This window comes from Eretmochelys imbricata, chromosome 6 (assembly GCF_965152235.1).
Source record: "Eretmochelys imbricata isolate rEreImb1 chromosome 6, rEreImb1.hap1, whole genome shotgun sequence".
Lineage (NCBI taxonomy): Eukaryota > Metazoa > Chordata > Testudines > Cheloniidae > Eretmochelys > Eretmochelys imbricata.
The window spans coordinates 26,177,129-26,202,184 of record NC_135577.1 but is presented as its reverse complement, the minus strand read 5'-3'; the positions used below and the strand labels follow the sequence as shown (position 1 = coordinate 26,202,184).

At 44.8% G+C, this 25,056-nt stretch overlaps 1 protein-coding gene across 1 annotated transcript in view; it reads right to left on the bottom strand.

The window, feature by feature from the left end:
• TNNT3 (troponin T3, fast skeletal type) overlaps positions 1 to 25,056 on the bottom strand; it is a 66,989-nt gene that overhangs the window by 35,824 nt on the left and 6,109 nt on the right. The window contains exons 2-3 of the mRNA XM_077819947.1: positions 2,253 to 2,287; positions 1,281 to 1,294 (exon numbers count right to left, since the gene is read on the bottom strand). Coding sequence (XP_077676073.1) covers positions 1,281 to 1,294; positions 2,253 to 2,287 — 49 coding nt within the window. The remainder of the gene's footprint in view (positions 1 to 1,280; positions 1,295 to 2,252; positions 2,288 to 25,056) is intronic.

Here is a 25,056-nt window from a genome sequence, read left to right as displayed (position 1 = left end):
TTTCCTGAGTTGCAGCTATAAGCAAAAGGCATCTGATGCCAATGTAAAGAAAAATGATGGCTGAACTGTTCCAAAATGTGATTAAATGGCTACGAAATTTCATGCTAGGAACAGTTTTGCTCAGCTACAGTCTGATCCAAAACCCACTGAAGTCAATGGGAGACTTCCACTGATTTCAGTGAGCTTTGGATCAAGGCCTTATTGAAATTTTGGCAAATTGTATCGGTTTGATGGGGAATGTCTGGTAAAGTGAGAACTAATGAGTTACCTCACTCAAACCACAGAGAAAAAGGATCATAACAGATGAACACAGGCCCTACACTGCTGGCCACCACATTTAATCTAACATTTCACTACAGTAAGCAAAGTTAGATTCATTAACCAATGACATGTTAGCCTGTAACATGTATGATGGTGGCACCATCAACATGAACATACAGCCAAATGTCATAACAAACGTACAAGATATTTCACCCTGTAGGTGCACATATTCTGAGGGAGCTCCTGCGTTTGAATCTCTGACCTCACACAGGAAGGGGAACACAAGACAGACGGCTGCTGAGAGATCATTCCAAAAATGACAAAAATAAATATTGAATCAAGTGACCTTGAAAGAGAGAGAATTAAAAAGTGACAGAGAAGATGGGCGGGAAATATTATTAAATTATAAAATTATTATTACATTTTATCCTGGGCATGGAGACTTACAAGCATTTTAGGAGGTTAAAAAAAACACAGAAGGCCCAATGTATATAAGAATAAAGCAGCAAGAAAAAAATCAAAATGCACAGGGGCTGAGGTTGCAAATAAAAACAATCACCAGCAGATGGCAGCAGCTCTACAAAAATAAAACAAATCCATCCACACCCAACCAAACATTTGCTGTAAACAAACACATTAAAGGGCTGACTTATATATTCTCCACTGGGTGGATAACAAAGGATTTTATATTTATTATGAGCCACATTCAAGTATTCTTCCAGAGCAGCCGTTAGTCTACAAGCAGTCCCACTGAACTCAACAGGACCACTCATGGAGTTAAGGGCTCCATAATATAAGTCTGGGTATCAGAATCTGTAGATAGATAGATACCAGCTGTATCAGCATAGCTCTACTGAAGTCAAAGAAGCGACATACACACATTTACGCCAGCTGGGGACTTCACCCAGAGTAAAGAAAAGAAAAATAATACGCAGCAGAAAAATAAAATGGAAAAGGCTGTTTAAAACCACATCAGGCTGATGATTAAAGAATTAGAGACAAGGAGCTTTAAGACTTACCCTCTACCTGATCCCTGTGAAAAGAGAGAGACAGAAAGCGAGAGTCTGATCAAACTGAATTTATATTTCATCCACTCTACATTAACAAAAGGTGAATGTGTTGCTTTAAACTGCGTATTTGAGTAAGATGCCACATTTACATTTAAAACACAAATAGATTTCCCTTCCCTTCCCACCCCCCGGGCAGTTGTTTTTAGGTCAATAAAATTACTACATTTTTTAAAATACCAATTATGGCCAGGCTTGCAAAGTCTTACTCGTGTGTGTAAAATTACACACACTAGTAATCCCAATTACTCATGTGGGTAAGTGTTTGCAGGAAAGGGTGGTAGGTAGTAAAAGTTGTCATTGGTTTATTGGCCAAGCCCGTTTCAAATTGATTGGACCAGGCCAGACTGTTCCCAAATCAGCAGTGTTAGGGGCTCCCTAAATCCTGGGGTCTCCAGTGCAAGGAGGATGTATATTGCTCATTCTCGAGTGCTGCATAAGGTGCTTCAGGCTGATTCAGGGTCCTCAGTCATCAGAACTTGAGTCCCCTGGCCAGGCCTGATGTTCTCCCTCCCCATAATGCAACCCTACCTGGGGGCACATTGCAAGGTCTAACTTCTGTTTAATAGGAAACTTCCACCCACTACTACCCTGACGTGCCCCCTCCCTATACATCAGATGCTGCATTCTGAAGCTACACCAGTGTATATGCCAAGCAACTCCATCGACTTGTGTTACCGCTCCAGATATACCCTGGTAGGGGAGTTTGGAGCAGGTGCAGGAAGAGCAGGTTGCATTTGGACACTTGGTGCCTTATCAAGTGCCCACTGAAGTCAGTGAGACTCTGTCCATTGACTTCAATGGGCAGCTCTTGGTCCTTGCAGCTGTGGGACCTCATCTTTTATCTTCACAGGGAAACCCCAGATTGGCTTGAAATGGCCCAGCTGAACGGATTAACATGAAGACAGATTTATTTCTACTTACACTTCCTCGGTGTCAGACATGTTGGCAGTGGGTTTCTAGATGAAGGGGAAAAGCAAGAGGTGAGTTATTCATAACAGGGTCTCCTTAAAAAAAAAAAAAACAAAAAAAACCCAAGACAGAAGCAGTTGTGCTGATGTTTGAAGCTGAAAAGAAAGACAGCTGATGCCCTAGAGAGCAGCAGATCCCCATCACTACCACCATTCTTGGAACTATAGAGCTTAGTGTCGGTCAGATCAAATGAGAAGGACAGAGGAAAGGAAAAACGAGTCATCTAAAAAGATACAGCCCTTTAGCTTTGTAGGAAAGATGATTAGCACGGACACAGAGAGCTGCAAAGAGTTCAGGTTGGGATCTGGGTGTTTTTTCAAAGCTTTCAAAACATCAGAGGTGTTTGGAAACGGGGCCATCCCCATTGGTCAACTCTAATCCTGATTCTTCTTTGACAGCTGTTTGACCCTGGTGCTACTCCAAAGAGTTCAATGAATTTTATACTAGAGTAAGTAAGAGGACCATCAGATTCAAGTAGACATGGGAGCGGGCAGAATAATGTACAAAAATATTGGCTCTGAGCTATTTGATGGTTGATGCCAAAAAACTGTCAAATAAATTATTGAATAAGTAGCACCAGGTTTGAAAGCCTAGTTGAATCGTGTGAAAAATTATCCAGTAACTCATTTTGGGTACGGAAACTGGCCTGATTCATAGAGGAGACTGCTTGATTAATATTATTTGGCTGGTTGTAGTATTTATTGCAGCAGATACTCACCTCATATGATAGGTACTGAAACAGATCTCGCTATGTTACTTTTATGGTCTCCCTCACTGCAGTATTTGAGTGTCTCACCCTCTTTAAGGTATGTGACTGCACAACATCCCTGTGAGGTTGGGCAGTGCTATCATCCCTATTTTACAGACTTGGAACAGAGGCACAGAGAGAAAGTGATTTGCACAACATCACCCACGAAGCCCGTGGCAGAGCAGGGCAGTGAACCTGGGCCTCCTGAGCCCCAAGCTAGCACTATAACCAATAGACTGGGGTAGATATAGCATAGGGAGTCCTGAAAAAATCAGGGGTCAGATCAGATGGCTCAGCTGATCTTTTCTGGCCCTCAAATCTGTGGTGTAAATTGGTGTAGTTCCATTGACGTCAGTAGAGCTAGGCCAACTTACACTGGCTGAGGAGCTGACCCTATAGTCCTATGATTTACCAGAGGGAATGACTTAGCCAGCATTTCCTGTGAACACTGCAGAACTATTAATTCCACACACTGCTCTCTGCAGAGAGAGAGGCAGATGAAGAGATGGCTATTTTTAAGGAGATAGCTGCCTCAAGCCAATGGGGGGAGGGAATAGAAGCTCCAGAGGGTAAGGGGCCTTTCACTCAACCTTCCTCTAAATCCATGATGGGTCTTAAATTAGAAAGCAAGACACCTTCTCACCAGAAACCCAAGACTTGGCTTTCATGACTTCATTACTTAGCCGATATATGAGAGGAGTCTTGAAGGAGCAGGCGGACTGATTTATGTCCAAGAGGAACAACTGCAGCTCAGAAGGTTTCTATTTCAGATGAGTATAATAATCCCATAGGCACTGGCCCTGCCGTATAAGGGATCCTGTCCAGTTCCCAACAATAACGTTGGACAGCATGAGTAAACACCCAAAAGGACTTACATGTATATATATATTCTGATCAGGATGGAATGCTCTTCCTGTTCATTTACTCCTTTGTTCCCTTTCATCCAAACACTCCTTGAAAGTTGTATCAGTCAGGTACATTTTGTGCCTGTATATATCAGTACTAGAGATTGGTCTGATAACCTCAGGTCTGGCTCCAGCTCCCCCAAGGCACAAGGAATCAGGACTCTAATCCAGGCTCATCTCCCACTAGGAAGGAAGACTGATCTCTTGGGTAAGGGGCTGGACTGGGACCCAGGAGCTCTGGGATCGGTTATCTATTTTTTTTTTTTTTTGGTTTTATACTGATGCCCATCACCATAGCATCTAAGCACCTTCCACAAAAAATCCATAGCAATTCCTAGGGGACTTCATAGGTTCTCTGGCACTTCTCCCTTTTTTGACATCAAAACTCTGCTTAGGGTAGGCGTCCCAGGTCCCAGCATGGCCACAGTCTTCTTGTGTCAGTTAATCTCTGCACGTCGTTGTTCATCTGTTTAATGGGCATAATCATATTTACTTTCTCCTCTCCCGCATCTATTTAGATTATAAACTCTTCAGGGCAGGGACGGTCTCTTACTATGTGTTTGAACAGTGGCTAGCAAGATGGGTGATTGACTCTCAGTTTGGGCCTCCAGGCAATACCATGATACAAATAAAAAATAAAGAATAAGTACCATGCTTTATAGAGTGGGGCAGCAGAGCCATTACAGAGCAAATCCTGCTGCGATCCAGGGGGAACTGCCTAGAAGACCTACTATTGGACCCTTCCAGTCTAGATGATCCTGTACGGGTTTGTGGAAATTTTGGACAATTCTCCTCTTTTTCTCTGCCTGCGCTATATAAACCTCGATTTCTCTCTTTTAAAGTCTGAAGATAACACAGATGTTTTAAAAGACTCACTCTCACCGATACAATTTCAATGGAGTCAACCGAGTTGCAGTAGTGTATTTTGAGAGGAGAATGAGGCCTTGACAGTTCTTCATGCACATTTATAATGTGAGTGTTTAAGGGCTGACTTATTTTTATGATCAAATCCAGGATAAATACGCAGTGCAATGCACACTGTCCTGCTTTAAGGACCTGAGCCAAAGCCCGTTGAAGACAATCGGAGTCTTTGGGACACAAAGCAAGTCTTTCTTTTAATGATTCCCACAATGAGCTCATCCTGTTGCCATTTAGCTGTCCTCCTTTAAGGACATCTTGCTGAGGTTTGGACATATCAGGTTTTTCCATAGATTCTTCCATATTTGTTGACAGTCTAAGTGCTGAGGAAACCAATGGGATTCTACAAGGCACCTATTAGCATGCTATAAAATATGACTAGACTTGTCTGAGCAGGGACCACATCTTTCCATCTGTTTGTACAGTCTAGCACGAGGCCCCACACTGGATGGGACTTCTGGGAACTAGGCAAAATTAGTAAATAGATACATGAATAACAAAAATAATCATTAGTAATACAAAGAAGAAGGCAAGCAATATGCAGAGATGGACCAGAATTGATTAAAAACAAGGCCCCAGATCCCCAAACCCCCAGACCCTAAAGGGGTTACAAAATCCAAACCTAGGTCTAGAACTAAAGTTCACAAATGGCCCTTAGGTTTACAATGGGCCAAAAAAAAAAAAATCCACAAAAATCCTGGCTCCAAATATTCCACAGTCTTGTGATATTCAGAATCTGGAATTGAATTTTCCATCTTGTGCCCCTCACCAGTTATTCTTGCCTTTATTTTTAACGATGGTTCTTATGGAGGGGTTGGGGTTAGAGTGTGCCTCACTGGTATGGAGATCCATGGTTTCCAGATGGAGACCAATGTTACCTGACAGAAGCACATTGGTGGACACTGAGTGTGGCAATCATTTGCCAAACACACTGTCAGGTTTACTCATTCCAACAAAATGAGTTGACATGTAATGTCTTATCCTGAGATCTTGCCCAGGCAACCCGCGCCCCTGCAGTGAGGCGGATCAAGGTCTTGCCTCAGAAACGACAGCATGACTGGGCCCTTCATAGCTCTCAATGAATAGAGGGCCTTATCTAGTTTCTATTAAAGTCAACGGCAAAACTTCCATTGGGAGCCAAAATCACTTTACACGACTGGCTTCACTGCATTATTCACTTAATTACTTCATGTAGTAGAACGATGAATAAGGGAAACTTTACGGACATCCAAATGGAATGAAATAAATAAAACAAAATACAAAACAGCAATGTCTTGTGCAGCTGGGGCCCGATCCAAAGCTCATGGAAATCAATGGAAAGACTCCAGTGGCTTTGGATCAGGCCCCTAGTGGGGATAACACTTCCGAAAACAGAGATCACAAAACAAAAATACCAGCAATTTAGACTGTTTGTTTCTGAGACAGAAACTGTCTTTTATTTTATATTTGTACAGTATCCAGCAAAATGGGGCCCGACTTTGACTCAGGTTTATGGGTTAATAAATAACGACGATTAATTATTGTTATTATTGATGTCCACTGTTTGGAAACAAATCTAAACATATGCAGGAACAGATTGTTTTGATTATCAGTCGGCCTTCTAAAACCCAGTTTCCCAAGTGCCAAGGTTTATTTTCCACATTTAATTCAAGAGCTTAAGGTCTAAATTGTTTTCTTTCTAAGTTTGTTTAAGATCTTCAGGGCTTGATATCTGAGGCCTCCAGAAATTAAAGTCAAGAACATGCATGCTTCATTCACCATTCACAAAGCAGAACCACCAAATGAGTATATTTATTTCACACCCTATGTGAATGATGCCCCATAAATTATTATGGGCTCAAAGTGAAGGGTAAATATTCTGTTCCTAGACATATTAAAGTGGACAAGGTGGACCATGATTCTATCTAGCAAACTTGTCTATGTCTCTTGCTCTGAACTATATGTTCCTTTTGGTCCAAATCAGTTCCTTCTTGTCTTAAACAACTCAGCTACCATCTCCTAGGGAGCATCTTAACAGCTGAGAATGTACCCATCTGCCAGCTGACAGATTGAATTCACTCCCCTGCTCTTCAGAGGCCGTCTATGAAAATAACCCTCCTATCAATCATTCTTGCTCCTTAGCCAGACACTGCCTGCCATAAAGGGATGTAAAGTAGCGAGATTATTAAAGAAAGGAGGAGAAAGAAAATGGACATGCATGGAAGACCAGACCTGGCAGGAATAACTGTCAGGCGAGATGGCTGGGTACAATCTATCAAGTAGCAGATGGGTATAGTTCCCTGGCAGGGGCTCCTGTAAATCTGACACATCTAATAACATTTTCTATGTACATCCTTCATTCCCTCCCCCCTTTGGTGGAATTCTTCCTCTCTGAACTATTCACTGCTTTGGAAGATAAAAGTGATTCTATTTTGGGGGCCAGAAACCAACACCCAGCATGAAAGATCCATCCTGTTCAATCTTAACACAATCATTTATGACTTGTATTGCAGTAGAATGTAGGAACCCCTGTCCTGGGCCAGGACCCCATTGTGCTAAGCACTGTAAAAACACAGAACAAAATGATACTCCCTGCCCCAAAGAGTTTACAGTCTAAGTAATCTTAATCCTATCCATTTGTGCCTCTGGGCTATCTCACTCCACTGCCAGGGTTTGCTAGGAATAAGAAGACTCTGAAAAAGAGAAATGAACCCCCAAGTTCCCCTCATCTCCCACTCCTGCACACATCCCATCCCGCTGGATGGGAACACTGGCAAATCCTTTGTAACCACCAATCCTTTTACCGTACTAGGGCTTATCTACCCTGGGGTTTTACGCCAGTAAATCTGCAGCAGTGCAAACCCCTAGAGTAGGACACACCGCAGTGGTGTAAAAGGTAACTTACACTAGTGAGGTTTACCCCTCTTTGTCACCAACAGTGGGGCATCATACAGCTGCATTCACACAACACAGCAAATTGACAATTTAGCCACTGGTCGCCATCACAACTAGATCCATGATGTAGATGCTCAGCACCCAAAGGGAAGGCACCCTGTTCGCTAACACCCTGCCTCCCAAGCTTTCAGAGATAATTAAGGCATGACTGCAGAAGGAGAAAAACACACCAGTGAGCCATCTGTGTAATAATAACCCACATGGCCCTGGGGAGGTATAAGGAATGCAGAGTAGTCTGCAATACTCACTCACCCAGCAAGCTGGTGAAGAGCAATGAGAAAAGCGGATTGGGCCACACTGCACATGTGGACTTTTTACATCGCTCCTCAGTTTTGGGATGTCATCACGGACCATTTCAATATACATCTCAGTTTACCCCCATCACAAAATGGCATCTGCTAGCCCGTGTTAGCTGACAACTCTTCTGGGATGCTAGAAACTTATGCCATTGTCCCACGTCCTCTTTGGTGTCCAAGCTGGCTCTTGGGTTTCTTCGGCTGCCCTATACAATTACTGAACCACTGCTGCTGTATGTGATCACCTAGCCAACAGATCCCTGGCCAGGATGAGGCATGTGGGATGTTAGAATTATCTCATGGGTGGGCATGGAGGGCAGAAAGCACACATAAGAAACCATGTCTTTGTAGCACGTTCACCTCCCATCTTAATCCCCTTTTCTGGACTATTTTGATTTTGACACCCCCCTGGATGGCAGGTCTCAGAGAGACAGCTACTGTATTTCGTGACATTTCGAACTCACATTATCTTTGTGTAACAAAAAAAAATCTCCTAGTGACATCTTTAATTTAACCTCCCCCAACACAGACGCACATTTCTTTAACGGATCAGGAGGGAGTCCTTCATGTTTTTCTCTCACACGCTTTTTCTCCTTTAAGACTGAATACTAGGCTTATCCAAGCAGCAAGCTGCTTCATGTTTTTACGGATACCCTTCCTACCTTTGGACATCTCCATGAGATGTACCAATACACATCACTTCTTTGCGTATATCCCTCTCCCCCAGCCTCAGCCCTTTGCCTTCTTCCAGGGTTGGGTTCAAAACAAAGCTCTTGGCAGTGCTTTAAACAGTCAGCTCATCCCAGGCTTTACAAAGTGTCTTTGGCACATGTACTTTTTGTTTCATCACTTCAATAGTCCTGTCAACCTCAAAGTCATGGGAGATGCCATGTCACTTAGTACTCATCCACAAGGTCTTGAGTTTAGGTGGAGATTTCCCCCCCGATGCATAGGAATATCTGCTATATACCAGACAATCCAGATCTTCATGGACATTCTCAAGCCTCAAACAAGGTCAACAAATCCCCCTCTGAGTAGATAAGAAAAAGAATAGGTCCACTGCCCTCCTTAGTGCCTTCATCTGAATGCCAGGGTTCTGAGGCTCAGTCTTATTCATGAGCGAGCGTCATGGCCCCCCTACTGTTCCCCATTTAGACCAAGGGTCCAGTCTGCTGTCCCTCCTCTACTCACACAGACACGTCCCCTGCCTAATCTCCTTCTTACCTGAGAGGGGGAAGCTGAGAGAAGTGGTGAGTTCCCTGCCGAATGGGACGGGCTGCAGGATCTGCAAACTTCCCAAGGTGATTAAGTCCTCATGTTATAGCGACATTTGATCTTCTGGAGAAGCCGATTGGCCACCAGGCCCGCAATGTCAGGCAGGGAAGGAGCAAGGGAGTGGGGGGAGGAGAAGGGAAAGAAGGTCATACCAAGTATAGGAGCAGCTGGAGGAATTGCATAGATTATGCTAAGATGGGAGGGACATGCTTGGAGAAAAAACCCAGTAGGCTTATGTTTCTATATTTATAACCCAACCATGCAAGCAACATTTAAAAAGGGGTATCCAAGGCAAGGAAGCGACAGGCTCTCCTTCATGCACTGGAGTGCAGTTCTCATAGAAACACAGAGATAGGTGGTGCATGGTATTTAAAAGCAGTCAGTCATGGCCCTCCCCCAGCACTGGCAATATCCACCACCCGCTAGGCCTGGCAGAGACCCTCTCTCTTGCTACACTAAAGGTTTAAAAGGCTTGAGCTACATGGTACAATTGGGATTCAGGAAGGAAATGTGGAGACATATCACTCTTTCGGTGTGATACTCCTCCCATTTCCCCCAGCAGGAACTCAGTGGTGTGTAATAGATCAGAAGCGGGTTTTGGGTGGGTGTGTGCACACCACTGAGGGTTGAAAGAAATGAGCAGAAGATTCGAGCTGGCACTAGGGACATGTCAAAGAGGAGTAGGGTCTTTTTAAAACACAGTGAGTGCGGGTGTTTGACCATCTCCTGGAGATATATTTCAAGTGCCTTTCACTGTAACGAGAAAAGGCTTTTAAAATGAGGGCCTCTCCCTATACAGATTGAAGCGTGGCAGGCTGATCGCTGCATCCAGATCTGGGAAAGTTTGAGGGAATTAGGCAGTTCCCAAAGGCCCTGGAGATACAAGAACAAACACAGACTGAAAGAGAACCCTTTGGAAGATTTGGTTTGTTGATGCACTCTGTGCAGTTGCATTAATTTGCCAGTAGAGGTTTGCAGTGCCTAATACAACCCTTGTGACAGTTTCCATTTCTTTAAGCCTTCAGGCTTCACCTCACTCACACACCCCCTCCCCCGTCTCCACCTCCTGTTGGCAGGGGACCCCAGCAATATAGACCATGCCCTCCAGTGGGGCTGACAGCTTTAGCAGCCCTCTTTGCTGTCAGCCGGTAAGAGCAAACGTTTAGGTCAGGAGCTGTGGGGCTGTTTTTATTTTTGGCATGCATCATGGATCAATTCCTTCCCCCTCTCCCTGCCATTTGTAGGAAGGGAAGAGTCCAAACCAAGGATGTTCAGACGGGTTTTTAAGCACACGGAGCTGGGAGCAACAAGCTGCAGCCTCTAACCATCACTCAGCACTCACCAGGTAACGTACAAAAGCAAAAATTGTGTTTTGAGCTTTTCATTCTTTAGATGTAGGCTGGTTTTTCCCCTCCCCTCTTTCTCCCCCCAAAATATATTGAAACAAGATTCTTGAGGGTTTGCTGGAGAGGAGGGAGCTCTTGCTAAAAAGTGGAAAGGGCTCACATCTGTCCCCAGTGCTATAATTATTCTGTAATTCACACAGGGGAAGAAGGAGTCTGACTCATGTATGGATTGGGTTGGAAACCCCACACAGGTGAGATGGGGGAATCCCTAGCAAAGGAGTACAGTTATTAGGACATGTAATGTTGGGTTTTTTCCTCTCAGTGCCACTGAAAGCACTAATGCAATGAACACACAGTTCTGTGGCATTTTCAGCATCATTAAGCATTTTTGCCACATTTGGCTAGATCATTGCCCCTAGACAACCGAATGGCTGGCATTTCTCCAGGAAATACTGCCTTTGATCGAATAGTGGCACATGGATATAATGTAAGGGAATACCACATTTTCGTCTCCCCTTCTTCTATATGAACGGTGTACCATGTTTGGCAATGTCGACGGGAGCATATGTGCTAGTCTCACTTGACTAACTGCTTGCCTGTTATAGTCTGCCTTTAGTGCTGGCATGGCATTTTGTCCTACTCTGCAGTAGAGGGCTCAAGGACTGAGGTGCATTGGTAGAACTGTGTACAGGACAAAACTGTACAGTGCCTGCTTGCACGGTGTCCGTCTCCAGGCAGTTGACCCAGTCCCTTATTTGGAAGCAGAGAAGGAAAATTCACGGAAAAAAAAAAAAAAAAAAACAAGTGAAAAGAGAGAAATAATCTGGAAATCTATTGGGCCACTGCCTTGGCTGGTATGAATCTGAGCAGCTCCATTGCCTCCATCAGCTGAGAATCTGGCCCATTTGTTTGAAGTCCTTCCATGGAAACAAACTGAGCATCTTGAAGAAATGGGAAGCCTTCATCCGGCTGTCCATGCGTGACCTGCAAGGAAGCAAGGGCCTTTCAATTCATCTTAGAGTCACCTGAATAACCAAGATTGTTTTGACTGCCATGCCAAAGGCAAACATTTTGATGTAGGTTGTCGTGGGGTATGCAAACCCCACCCCGGGCCCAAAGGAGTTAAAAGGCAATACTAGGCCCAGGTAGCTCCGGCCTGGGCCTGCTGCATGTGCTCTGGCTGGAGGAGGGGGTTAAAAGGAGCTCAGAAGCCCAGGCAAAGGGTGGTGGGACAGTCTGTAGGAGAGACAAATACTTCTCCGGGAAGTCAGGCAAAGAGGGGGGACCAGAGAGCCTGAGAGGGGATTACAGAATGTGTAAGGCAGTGTTTTCTCCAGGCAGTGCTTTCTCCAGCCACCTTTGGACACTTTTTGTGAAACTATTGTGTGTTTGGACTGTAAGGGCCACACCCCAGACTGAAGGAGCACATAGATAGGAAGTAGTCCATGGTGGCAGACTTAGACTCCCTGCAGGGAGGACCCTGCTGGTGTTACTTCCCACAGGACCCTGGGCTGTGGCCCAGTGGAGAGGGAGGGCCTGAATTGCCCTACCAAGTCCCACTTAAGGGGAAATGTCCAGACAGGGGTTGAGGCCAAGTCATTTCCGGTCTAGTGGCAGGAACCAGGCATTCCTACTGCGCCTTCCCCTTCCCCCTCGACAGACACAGATTTTTTTGGTGGACTGTTGATCCCGTCATCTCTTTGCATCATCTCTTTGCTTCTTGACTCACCTGTATGCTCCATTCATCCAATCTCAGCTCATGCTTCATTTTGAATATCTGTAGTATCTACTCCGTGCATCGTCTACTGGATCTGTTCCCTATGGCTCTGATCCGAGTCTCATTGAAAATCAATAGTAAAACTCCCATTGACTCCACAGGTGGAGGATCAGGTCCGATGTGGTCCATCCGCTCTGTGAAACATCTTATCAATATGCTTTCTCCCAACACCACTCTGATCACTTTATCCACACAGCTGTTCTTGGCGCTGTCCATAAGTCTCAAGCAATGTGTAGCTCCTCCATACAATATCAGTGTGCTTTTTGCATCATTCATATGTTCCATAATTCTCATTCATGGCCCATCTGCTCAATGAGTCATCTAGCTGCTCCCCATATTGCCTATACATTCTGTGCATTACCTCCTTGCCTCATGAATCACGTCTCTGAGTCGCTCATGTATACATATCGTGCTATGCATAACATATCCTAATCTATGCATTATCTTTCTGTTCCTAGCATGATATAGGTTTCCTCATACATAATCAATTGGCACCATGCATCGTCTCTCTGAAAGAGAAGTTAGCTGATTTGTACATTCTCAATTTGTTCCATGATCATCTGGACCATGACTGTATCATATCTCTAGCTCATGCCTCATCTGTAGTTGGTATGCATTCTCTGTCTTCTCTTTGCATATCATCTCTGGCTCATGCTTCAGTCCTCCTTCATAATAATAACCATATATATCTAGACCGGGGTGGGCAAACTTTTTGGCCCGAGGGCCACATCGGGTTGCGAAACTGCATGGAGGGCCAGGTAGGGAAGGCTGTGCCTCCCCAAACAGCCTGGCCCCCGCCCCCTCCCACTTCCCACCCCCCTCAGAACCTCCGACTCATCCAACCAGCCCCCCACACTCCTTGTCCCCTGACTGCCCCCACCCCTATCCACACCCCTGCCCCCTGACAAGCCCCCCGGGACTCCCACACCCATCCAACCCCCCCTGTTGTTCCCCATCCCCTGACTGCCCCCCTGGAACCTCTGCCCCATCCAACCGCCCCGTCCCCTGACTGCCCCCTGGGACTCCCTGCCCCTTATCCAACCCTCCCCCAGGCTCAGAGCATCAGGAGCTCGCAGCCCCACCACCCAGGCAGAGCCAGCCATGCTGCTGTGCTGCCCGGCAGGAGCAGGGGGCCAGAAGTCTGGCAGCGCAGCAAACTGAGGCTGCATGGGAGGAGGGACAGCACGGGAGGGGCTGGGGGCGAGCCTCCCTAACCAGGAGCTCAAGGGCCAGGCAGGATGGTCTCGCGGGCCGCATGTGGCCTGCGGGCCATAGTTTGCCCACCTCTGATCTAGACTATTTGTTTCATGGTTCATCCATCTGCTCCATATGTTATCACGTACAAGGCGTGTATTTCTTGTTTCATCTCTTGATTCCATGCATCTGTTTCATACATCACCTATGAGATTTTCCCCACTGACCATCTCTCTGCTTTCTGTATTGCCTGCTCTCTATAAGATCTTTTTGTTCTAGCCACTCTTTCTTACACGCATCATCTTTGGTCATTGCACCCATCTCTCTATTCTTTGCATCATCCATGAACTGCGTGAAGAACATCTTGTCCTCTGTACACCGTCACCAACATGAATAATAAGCTACTGGCAGCAAACTGGCCCATAGTTTCTAATGAATTAATGCCCCAAACACTGGAATAGGATCATTCATGTCCAGTCTTACACTGGGGTCTAAGATCTATGGGACTTAGTTAAGTGAGGTTGTGTCAAGCTACGTGGCTTGTTAAACCACATCTCTTCTATCGGTCTATAAGATGACATTAAGGAAAACAAATGGAGGTGTCAGAGTAGCAGCTAGGTGTAAGAGTAGCAGCTGGGTTAGTCTGTATCTGCAAAACGAAAAGGAGGACTTGTGGCACCTTAGAGACTAACCAATTTAATTTGAGCATAAGCTTTCGTGAGCTACAGCTCACTTATATCTCATGTGTGTATGTCTGAGTCACAAACAACCTAGATAAAGGACATTTTGCTGCTTATCGCAAATCTTACGGAGAGGGTTTGCTGTATTTTTATATGACACAAACTTTTCTTCCAGAGCAGGATACCCGATACCAATTTTCACCTTTTATTAGGAACCGGTGCCTGGGATATATATAGAGAGACTGTAAGAAAATACCCATAGAATAAACTTAAGCAACCATTGCATCTCCTTTCAATAGGGAACTGTGCCAAGAGTGGTTAGTCAGGGGTATTCATAAGGAATATACCGCATCACATGCTTGCTGTGTGTAGGAGTTGGAATCAGACCTTTCCATGTGTTCCCTCTATTGGCTGACCTATTGAAGTTAATCATTCATCTTACAGAGGGAGTCCAGTGTTTCTGAATTCTGAATAAATGCTGGGAAGAGGACATCACTGATATAAAGAGAGATCTATTTCCCTTACATTTCACAATCCTTGCTTTTCAGATTACATGGAGCACAGGTATCACCCATCAGGCCCGTAGAAACATTCAGGGACAGATTCTCTATTGTTCTCCAGCCTCTTTGTGTGCTTTCATGACACACAAGTGCAGGAAAGCAGCCAGGGCCATCCAGCTGAGAAGTCCCCCAGCATAGGGGGAGCTCTCAGTTAGTAAACAGCTAGCATATCCAACTCCTATAGGAGTTTACCTCCACCTCTGTATAGGGGGCCTACAGCATAGCCAGTGTGTGCTCTGCTCTGTCAATCCCCAATTGGCCTATCATCCCCCAGGGAACATGGTCAGTTGGTGTAAGATAGAGTTGCCCCAGTACGGATGGCGCTGGGTAGATGCACCGTGAGAATCTAGAACTACAACCAGCTCCCTGCCATTCCCACAGCTCCTGGTTGCCAGATGTAACAGCACCTGCCCTAGTAATTTAGGGGAGTTACGTGAAATCCTGGAAGCAGGGATTTTTGTACAGCTTTAGGGCTTCACCTCCTTCTGCGGGGAAAGTTTAGCTATCGAAATGTCACAGCAAAGACAGAAAGCAAGAAGTTCATTAACCAGCAGGAATAAACAAAGGACGCTGATCATCTACACTGATTATAAATCAAGCAGGAGAAAACAAAGGGCTAGATCCTCAACTGGTGAAAATCAGTCTAGCTCTGTAAAAGTCAATGGAGCTATGATGACATACACAACCTGAAGTGCTGGCCCATTGTGGCTGGTTACTTTGTTAACATTCTCAGTTGTATTTCATTTTTAGATGCATCTTTTGCATGCACCAAAATAAATATGGGGACTGGATGGATACAGGACTGGTAATAGAACATGGAGCCTTTCACCTTTAGAACCAGGACAGGAGAGGCCAGCACCTGAAGGTTCTTTAGTGACTTTCATGAAATGAGTTGATGATCTCAATGCAATACCTAGTGAACATGTGTCCACCCATCAAAGCCACCACCGTCACCATTGCTACCCTGGCTGTCAGTCTCAGAAGAGAGGCCACAGATTGAATGAACATGGAAAATGAACTATCCCCTTGCTCCTAGAAGTGGTCCCTGTTAGTCCAATTTGAGGTACCTTAATGCTTAGAAGGAGCAAATGAGGAAGCTCGGATTGCTGGTGGTCATGCTGGATAAGCAGAGGAATTCTGTCATCCCAGCATGTTCCACCAGCTCTGTAACCAAACAGGAGAGAGTAAGTTTGATTGAACTCTGAAGCTACTTTGGGGACCTTAGAAAAATCACTTCTGCCACGTTTCATTCACTATTGAAAATCATTTTTCATTCATCTGTTTAACCTGATGTCTGCTTTGATACTTGTGTGCTGCCAATCAAGGCGCCTGTCACAAAAGCACAGTGTTCTCCAAGAAGCTAGTGTGGAAGCTCTGACTTGGACTTTGGGGTATGGAGAAAGGGTTATGTGGAGAAGCGTAGGTGTAAGAGAGCAAACCAAGGCGAAAGGCGTCTTGCAGACTATGGAAAAGCCAAAAGCAACAGCGGATGGATCATGGCATGAGAACGGGAGATTGAAAGGAACTCTCTGCTGACTCATGGACAATACCATCCATTGGTCACCAGAGCACAAGATGAACAGCAAAGATTAACTCAACAAACTTTGGACAACTCACATGGTTAGTGCAAGCACAAGACAGGGAGGTTATTTGTGAGCAGCATCGTGAGGTTTTTATCCAAGAGTGGAGAGAAGGTGTCTTGTGTTGATGATGTTGCTGCCCTCCTGGTGAGCCTAGGGTTGAGTTGATATAGGTAGCAGAGAGGTTCTCTAACCACATTTTATTTGAAATGACTGACCTTTGCCCTGGTATTTCACTTTTTTCAGTCACCAACAGTTGTTTTGACACTTACCACTGTGATTGTGTCTAGGTCTCACTATTTGCCTTCTTATGTCTCTGCTATGGCCACAAGCCTTTTCCTCCACATACTGAATGCCATGTTCATCAGCAAATGCCAGGAGTGAAGCAGGAGAGATGCCAGCATATTAGTGACAGGGCAGGATTTGTAGCCTCTGTGGGAGAATCAACATAGCATAGAACCAGGACACATGCCCCTCTGTTTGAAATGCAATATCCACATGCCAGTATAGTCAGATTCAAGCTTCCAGCCTCTCTGGACAATAGATTCCATATATATGTCAACACACTAGTGCCAAGATTCAAGCTCACATTTTCCAGGTACAGGGGTAACCAGCGCACAGATTCAAGCGTGCAGCTAAGAAACGTTCTGTGATTGTGATCACTGAGAAGAGTAGCAGCTCTGAAAGGTGAACTTACAAAGCCCCACATTGACTTCCCCATCTAGCATAACCATCCCAGAATATTCAGAATCCTGGCACCATATCTCCATTACCAGCCTTTCAAATCTACAATAGCTTAGATGCCAAATCTTGCTAAGCAAAAGTCTAGTGACATGTGATGGTGTTACCTGATATAGGTCTTCATGCTACATTTAGCCAATGAAACTTTCCATCTGTCAAAGAGGATGTTTTATTTAGAAGCACTAATCTCCTGGGTTCATTTGGTACTATAAATATCAAGTCGTCACCGGTTCCCTTTCCATACAATGTTTTAGTAACTTACCTGCCATCTCAAACTATGAAGGCCCAAAGAAAAATTATCACTCAGCCGCCTACAGTCTTGAAACAAGAGTGTTTGGATGTCGAAAGGATCTTGAAAAACTGGTAAGGGTTCAGAGAAGAACTACAAGACTGATTCATGGCCTGGAAAGCACCTTGCAATGAGTGATTTAAGAAGCTCAATCTATTTAGTTTATTTTTTTTTAAAAGGTCGAGAGGTGATCTTAGCAATTACAGGCCAGTAGGTCTAACTTCAGGATGGGGCAAATTGGTTAAAAGTATAGACTCACAGATTTTAAGGCCAGAAGGGATCATCATGATCATCTAGTCCAGTGGTTTTTAAACTTTCTTTGGCAACACAGTTGAAGACAATTTTGATGCCTGTGACCCAAGAGAGCTGCGGATGAGGGGTTTAGGGTGTGGGAGGAGCTCAGGGCTGGGGCAGAGGGTTGGGGTGCGGGGGTGAGTGCTGCAGGGTGGGGCCAGGAATGAGGGGTTCAGGGTGTGGGAGGGGGTTCTGAGCTGGGACAGGTGGTTGGGGTGCGGGAGGGGATCAGGGCTCTGGGCTGGGGTTGCAGGCTCTGGGATGGGGCTGGATGAGGGGTTTGGGGGGGCTCAGGGCTGGGGCAGGGGTTTGGGGCATGGGGTTACCTTGGGCAGCTCCCAGTCAGCGGTGCAGCAGGGGTACTAAGGCAGGCTTCCTGCCTATCCTGGCACCGCAGACCACGCTGCACCCCAGAAGCGGCCAGCAGCAGGTCCGGCTCCTAGGCAGAGGCGCGCAAGCAGTGCCCGCAGGCACATCCCCCCCCAGCTACCAGCCAAGGGGAGTGCGGAGCCTGTGCTTGGGGCAGGGGCAGTGCACGGAGCCCCATGGCGCCCCCACCTAGGAGCCGGACCTGCTGCTGGCCGCTTCTGGGGCGCAGCGCAGTGTCAGAACAGGTAGGAACTAGCCTGCCTTAGTCGGGCAGCACTGCCAACGGGACTTTTAATGGCCCGGTCAGTGGTGCTGACCAGAGCTGCCGTGACCCACTGCCTTACTTTCCACGATCCAGTACTGGGTCACAACCCGCAGTTTGAAAACCACTGATCTAGTCTGTTCTCCTGCACATTGCAGGCCATAGAACCTCACCCACCCACTCCTGAAATAGACCCTTAACCTCTAGCTGAGCTACTGAAGTCCTCAAATCATGATTTAAAGACTTCAAGTTACAGAGAATCCACCATTTACACTAGTTTAAAGCTGCAAGTGACCCAGGTGGGCCCCATGCTGCAGAGGAAAGCAAAAAAAAAAAAAATCCCAGGATCTCTGCCAATCTGATCTGAGAGAAAATTCCCTCCTGATCCCAAATATGCCAGTCAGTTAGACCCTGAACATGTGAGCAAGACCCACCAGCCAGACACCTGGGAAAGAATTCACTGTAGTCACTCAGAGCCTTTCCCATCTAGCGACCCATCACTGGCCATTGAAGATATTTGCTGCTATTTGTCGCAGTTTGGCTACATGCCACTGTAGGCAGTAAAGAACAGACTTATCAGACACATAGATGAACACAATTTGTTGAGGAAGAGTCAAAACGGCTTTTGTAAAGGGAAATCATGCCTCACCAATCTATTAGAATTCACTGATGGGGTCAACAAACCTGTGGACAAAGGTGATCCAGTAGATTTGGACTTTGCTTAAGGACCTTTTCAAAGGCTTTCTGAAAGTAAGCAGTCATGAGATAAGAGGGAAAGTCCACTCATGGATCAATAACTGGTTAAAAGACAGGAAACAAAGGGTAAGAATAAATTGTCAGTTTTCAGAATGGAGAGAGGTAAATAATGGTGTACCCTATGGATGTGTACTGGGACCAGTGTTGTTCAACATATTCATAAATCATCTGGAAAAAGGGGTAAAGAGTAAAGTAAAGTAAATACAAAATTACTCAAAATAGTTAAAGCCGAAGCAGACTGTGAAGAATTACAAAGGGATCTCACAAAACTCAGTGACTGGACAAAAAAATGGCAGATGAAATTAAATGGTGATAAATGCAAAGTAATGTACATTAGAAAAAATAATCACAACTATATATAAAAAACGATGGGGTCTAAATTAGCTGTTCCCGCTCAAGAAAGATCTTGGAGTCATCCTGGAGAGTTCTCTGCAAACGTCTGCTCAATGTGCAGCCACAGTCAAAAACACGAACAGAATGTTAGGAACCATTAGGAAAGGGATAGATAAGACCCTAAATATCATGATTCAACTCTATATAAATCCATGGTACGCCTACACCTTGTATGCGGCGTGCAGTTCTGGTCATCCCATCTCAAAAAAGATGCATTAGAATTGGAAAAAAGTACAGAGAAGAACAACAAAAATTATTAAGGGTGTGGAACAGCTTCCCTCTGAGGAGAGATTTAAAAGACTGGGACTTTTCAGTTTGGAAAAGAGACGACTAAGGGGCGGAGGGGGGGAAGGATATGATAGAGGTCATGAATGGTGTGAAGAAAGTGAGTATTACTTACTCCTTCACATAACACAAGAACCAGGGGCCACCCAGTGAAATTAATAGGCAGCAGATTTAAAACAAACGAAAGGAAGTACTTCATACAACACATGGTCAACCTGTGAAATTCATTGCCAAGGGATGTTGTGAAGGCCAAAACTATAACGGGGTCCAAAAAGAATTAGATAAATTCATGGAGGATACATCCATCAATAGCTATTAGCCAAGATGGTCAGGGATGCAACCCCACGTTCTGGCTGTCCCTAGACTCTGACTACCAGAAGCTGGGAATGGATGACAGAGGAAAGATCATTCAATGATTGCTTGTTCTGTTCATTCCCTCTGAAGAACCAGGCATTGGACACTGTCAGAAAACAGGACACTAGGCTAGATGGACCACTGGTCTGACCCAGAATCTCCGATCTTATATAAGACACTATTAAGAAGAAATTTGATCACAGTCTCTGAGTTCCCACACTGGGAGAAGATCTCTGATATTAGAGGGCTTTTTAATATAGCAGATAAAGGTGTTACAAGATCCACCAACTGGAAATTGAAGTCAAGTTGAAATTCAAAATGGAAATACGATGACATACATTTTTAATGATTAAGGTAGTTAACCATTGGATGTGGTAAATTCTCTAACACTTGGCGTCTTTACATCAAAGCTGGATGTCTTTCCAAAAGATGTACTCTTAAGTTCAAACATAAGTCATTTGATTCAATGCAGGAATCACAGGGTGAAACTCTATGGCCTGTGTTATGCAGGTAGTCATATAAGATCTTTGTAGCCTTAAAATCCATGAGCCAGATCCACAGCATAGGTCTATTTACTTCAATGAAGCTATGCTGATTTATATCAGCTGAAGATCTGGATCTGTGCATCTACAAATTGATCACTACAACCCAGTGTTAAGCATGAATTCCAAGCAACCTACAGGAAGAATGCTAGATCCAATTTCTAAAACATCATCCTATGTAAACCAGAGATGAGGATCAAAAGTTGAAGGATCAGCAGTGGAATAGCCATTCAGGGGTATTCTCACATTCCAGCCAGTGCTGAGTGACTGGCAAACTTCCAGCAATCTTGATGTTTCAGTTTGGAATGGAAAGGTCACATACTTGTCTGAAGCTTATCCAAACTTCTTTGGTGTAGAAATCAGACTTGAAACTTGCAAGGGATGCTTTATTCAAACTGGGCCTAATCCGGTTCCCATTGAAGTCAATGCCATAACTCTCTTAAATCTTGGACTTGACGCTTAATAGTTGCTGGTTTTATTAAAACCAGAAATAACACAGAGACAGACTTCATTACTGCTACTTCTGGACAAAACCTGGCAGTGCAGAGTTCTGCAACATTAAGAAGATGGACATCAACTAGAATTACCCAAGGTTTTTACAAGCTTCATAAAACATCTGATTACACTGTGGGATGAAGAGTTGTTTTCATTCTTGTGTAATCTGTAACCACTCATGCATGCATGCCAGAGACCTGGATTGGAGTGACAAGTTTTCCCTCTGTCTTTTACCCTGTTATGTAAAGAAAGAAAATAAAGTTTAAACTGTTTAGCATTGCAAATCCTCCATCACTTGGAGTTTTTAAACAAAGACTGGATGTCTTCCTGAAAGATATGCTCTAGCTCAAACACCGCACAACTATTCATACAACCATTAGTGAACTCAAGGCAAGATTCGCTGGGTGAAATTCTAGACCCTATATAATCCACGTGGTCAGACTAGATGACAGTGGTCTCTTCTAGCCTTAAATTCTATGAATTCTTTATTATATATATTTTTGGCCAACGTCAGAGCCACTCTTTATACAGCTAGGGGAAAAAAGTTTATTCCAGTGGTACTTCGATTCTTAGACCCAACAAAAGAGGATGATATGTCAGTATACTTGCACTGAGAGCGTTCAAAACACTTGTCCAGTACTATTTCAATATCTGTGGGAGTTCCACTAATATTTCCAAGGAGGAAAACCTGACATTCAGACCAAATTTTCAGACACCAGCTTCCATTTCCAGAGGGGACAAGGTACAAGTGCAATTTAAAAAGAAAATAAAAACCACCACAATTAATTTAACTTAGAAATCTACCTAATTCCCCTGTTTCTGGCTGTTCACTAATGGCCTGATCCAAAGCCCATTGAAGCCAGTGGGAGTCTGTCCGTTTCAAGGGGCTTTCAATCAGACTCTTCACTATGTAAATTGAGGGCATGCATAAGTGCAATCACAAATCTGCACCTACAATTATTTTATAGCTAGAAACAGAAGCTAGTTCAAATCTAGCCTTCAACCTTTAAACAGAGCAAGCCCTGGAAATAGTGAATACTTGAGGATTTTCTCAAATTATTTTCATCAGCTTTTTAGTCTGTCATTTTATACACGGCTGTGAAAGCTGAAACTAAAACATGTTTCAGTGTTAGTTATTTTAGCATTGCTCACCAAAAGTGTCAGATGTTGTGCGTCGATTTGTTTCGAGAAAGTGGCACTGAAGTGGGCTAGTTTTAGTAAAAGAAGTGATCCCTATTCTTTTCATTACAACCACTGGCTCAGTCCAGAGTTCAGATCTGGACAGCTCAAATTCAAGGTGTGGCATTCAGAACCTAGGGTTTGATTCAGGCCTTGCCTGACAGCATTCTAGGGGAATGTTGCTTGGAATTGTTAAAGCAACACAAGAGAAGGGAGGATGGTCTTGCAGTTAAGGCGCTGGACTAAGGCCCGAGCCATCTCAATTCAGCTCTCAGTTCTGGCACAGATTGCCTGCATGACTTCAAGCAAATCAGTTAATCTGTGCCTCAGTTCCCCCTTTATGAAAAGGGGATACTACTTTGCTACATCACAGGGGTCATGAGGATAAATTCATTAATGTCTGGGAGGGTCTCAGCTGCTACAGTGACAAAGGCTATATTCGCAAAAAGAAAAGGAGTACTTGTGGCACCTTAGAGACTAACCAATTTATTTGAGCATGAGCTTTCGTGAGCTACAGCTCACTTCATCGGATGCTATATTAACATCTAGATAGATGGGGAGCAGTTTCATTTTCTGAAACAGAGGTAAATGTGACAGAAGGGCCCATTCAGTCACCCTTACTCCAATGGACATCAGTGGGGACCAGTCACCGCCTATGGTACTAGACAAGATGAGTAAGGGTAGCAGACTATACCTAAAGCAGTGAAAATGGGCCAACAACTCAGAAGAGGAGCTGTTCTGGCCCCTATCCAAGCACTCTTGAAATTACAGCCAGACAGAATGTGCCCAATGGGCCTGCTTCTCGTCAGGATTTTCTTTGTGGGAATGGGTGCTGTGTGCAGGGATGAGATGTGAGGAGGAGAGTGCAGAAAGTGTTGGGGCATTCTTTGCTCTGATGCTAACAGTACCACATCTCCCACTCTGCTTCCATTCACTCGCTACTGAACAGGTCTGGCAGCCTTAGGCAGCTTCCTGGGCCTCGCTGAGTTTCACATCAGGATCTCATAGAACATTAAAGGCCCCATCTGCCTTCAAGTCCTTTGCCTACTTAATGATCTTGGCAGCTGGCTTCCACAACTACCAATGCTAGCTACATGTCCATACTGCAGCCCCAGGGAAAGGAATTCTAACGAGTATGAAAGTTAAATGAAGTATGGAAAAAATTCCCAGTTTCAGGTAGTTCCTGAAAGCAACCGGAGAGTATTCAGGCCCAATTTCTCCTCGGTCTTCTCTCTCCCCCCCAATCACTAGAGACAGAAATGCTCTAGAGGAAGCCGTAACCCACACACCTCCTGGGTGTGGTGTTCTGTCCAATCTAGTAGCACTGAGACCACTTGAGAGAGAATGCCCCACTTGTAAAGCTGACAGACCCCAGGCGTCAGCTGGCACGATCAAACCTGGGGCCTCTGGAGCTTAGTGCATGAGCCTCTACTGCATGAGCTAAATGCCATTTGGCTTTTAGCTCATGCGGTAGAGGCTGATGCACTAAGCTCCAGAGGTCCCTGGTTTGATCGTGCCTGCTGACAACTCTGGTCTGTTGGCATTACAAGTAGGACAGAACACCACCCCTAGAAGGTGTGGGGATTACAGAAGCAGCTACGAAATCTGTTCATTCCTCCATTGAAGTCAGCACCTGGACTATGACCGTTGTTTCTACTGAGACCAGTTGTGACTTGACCCAAGACTTCACGGCCCAGATTCACAGACGTAATTGGGCGCTAACTTCCAATGATCCCAGTGGGAGTTAGTACCTTTGTGAATCTGGACCCAAGTGTGGGGGAGGGAAGGTGAATATGCCAGACAGAGTAACTCTTGCTAAAGAGAGCCCATGTCACACAGATATTGTTCAGTGTTTTGCTATGAAAGCCAGGGTGTTGGCACATAAAAAGAGGTCTCCCTTCTTCCCTACCCCTCCAAAATAGAATTGAATGTTGGGCAAGGTGCCAGCTTGAGATTCCTAGAGATAAATTCAGTGCTCTGATGAAAGCAGCATCTTAATTCTGAGCTTTATTAAAAGGATAAGGGTGTGCTGGGGCAGAGGCCTTCTCCAGATTAAAAAAAAAGTTTTGGCTAAGACAATGCTGGAAAGACTTCTAGTTTCAGACTTCAATTATGTTGTCTGTTTTCAGTACCTCCATAGAATAGGAGACTAGCCTTTCCCCAACCATTATTGGATAGCATGGGCAAGGATAGCACTGCATGGCTTCTGCCTGTACATGCAGAGGGTAGTACGACTGCTAAGGCTGATTAGTTGTGGCATAGTGGCCTTTGTAGTGGGTTTGGCAACTTTAGAACCATCTGAAGACAAATACCCACAGCCAGGGCATTTACCTTTATCAGCCTCATTCTGTCCCTTCAGTTCGGCTTTGGCTTCCTGTGAAGTGATGCCACTGGTTCACTAACCTAGAGCTGCATGCCCAACACTTTCCAAAATTAGATTCAGTGTAAAATTTTTGCATTTCAACCAAAGAACTGATCGTGACCATCTCTATGGACTGTGATAACCGGCTTTGCTTTCTGCTCCTTCTAGAGGTCTAGTTTTTAAGAAAGCAATTCTCTATGCTACAGCCACCATCTTTTATCC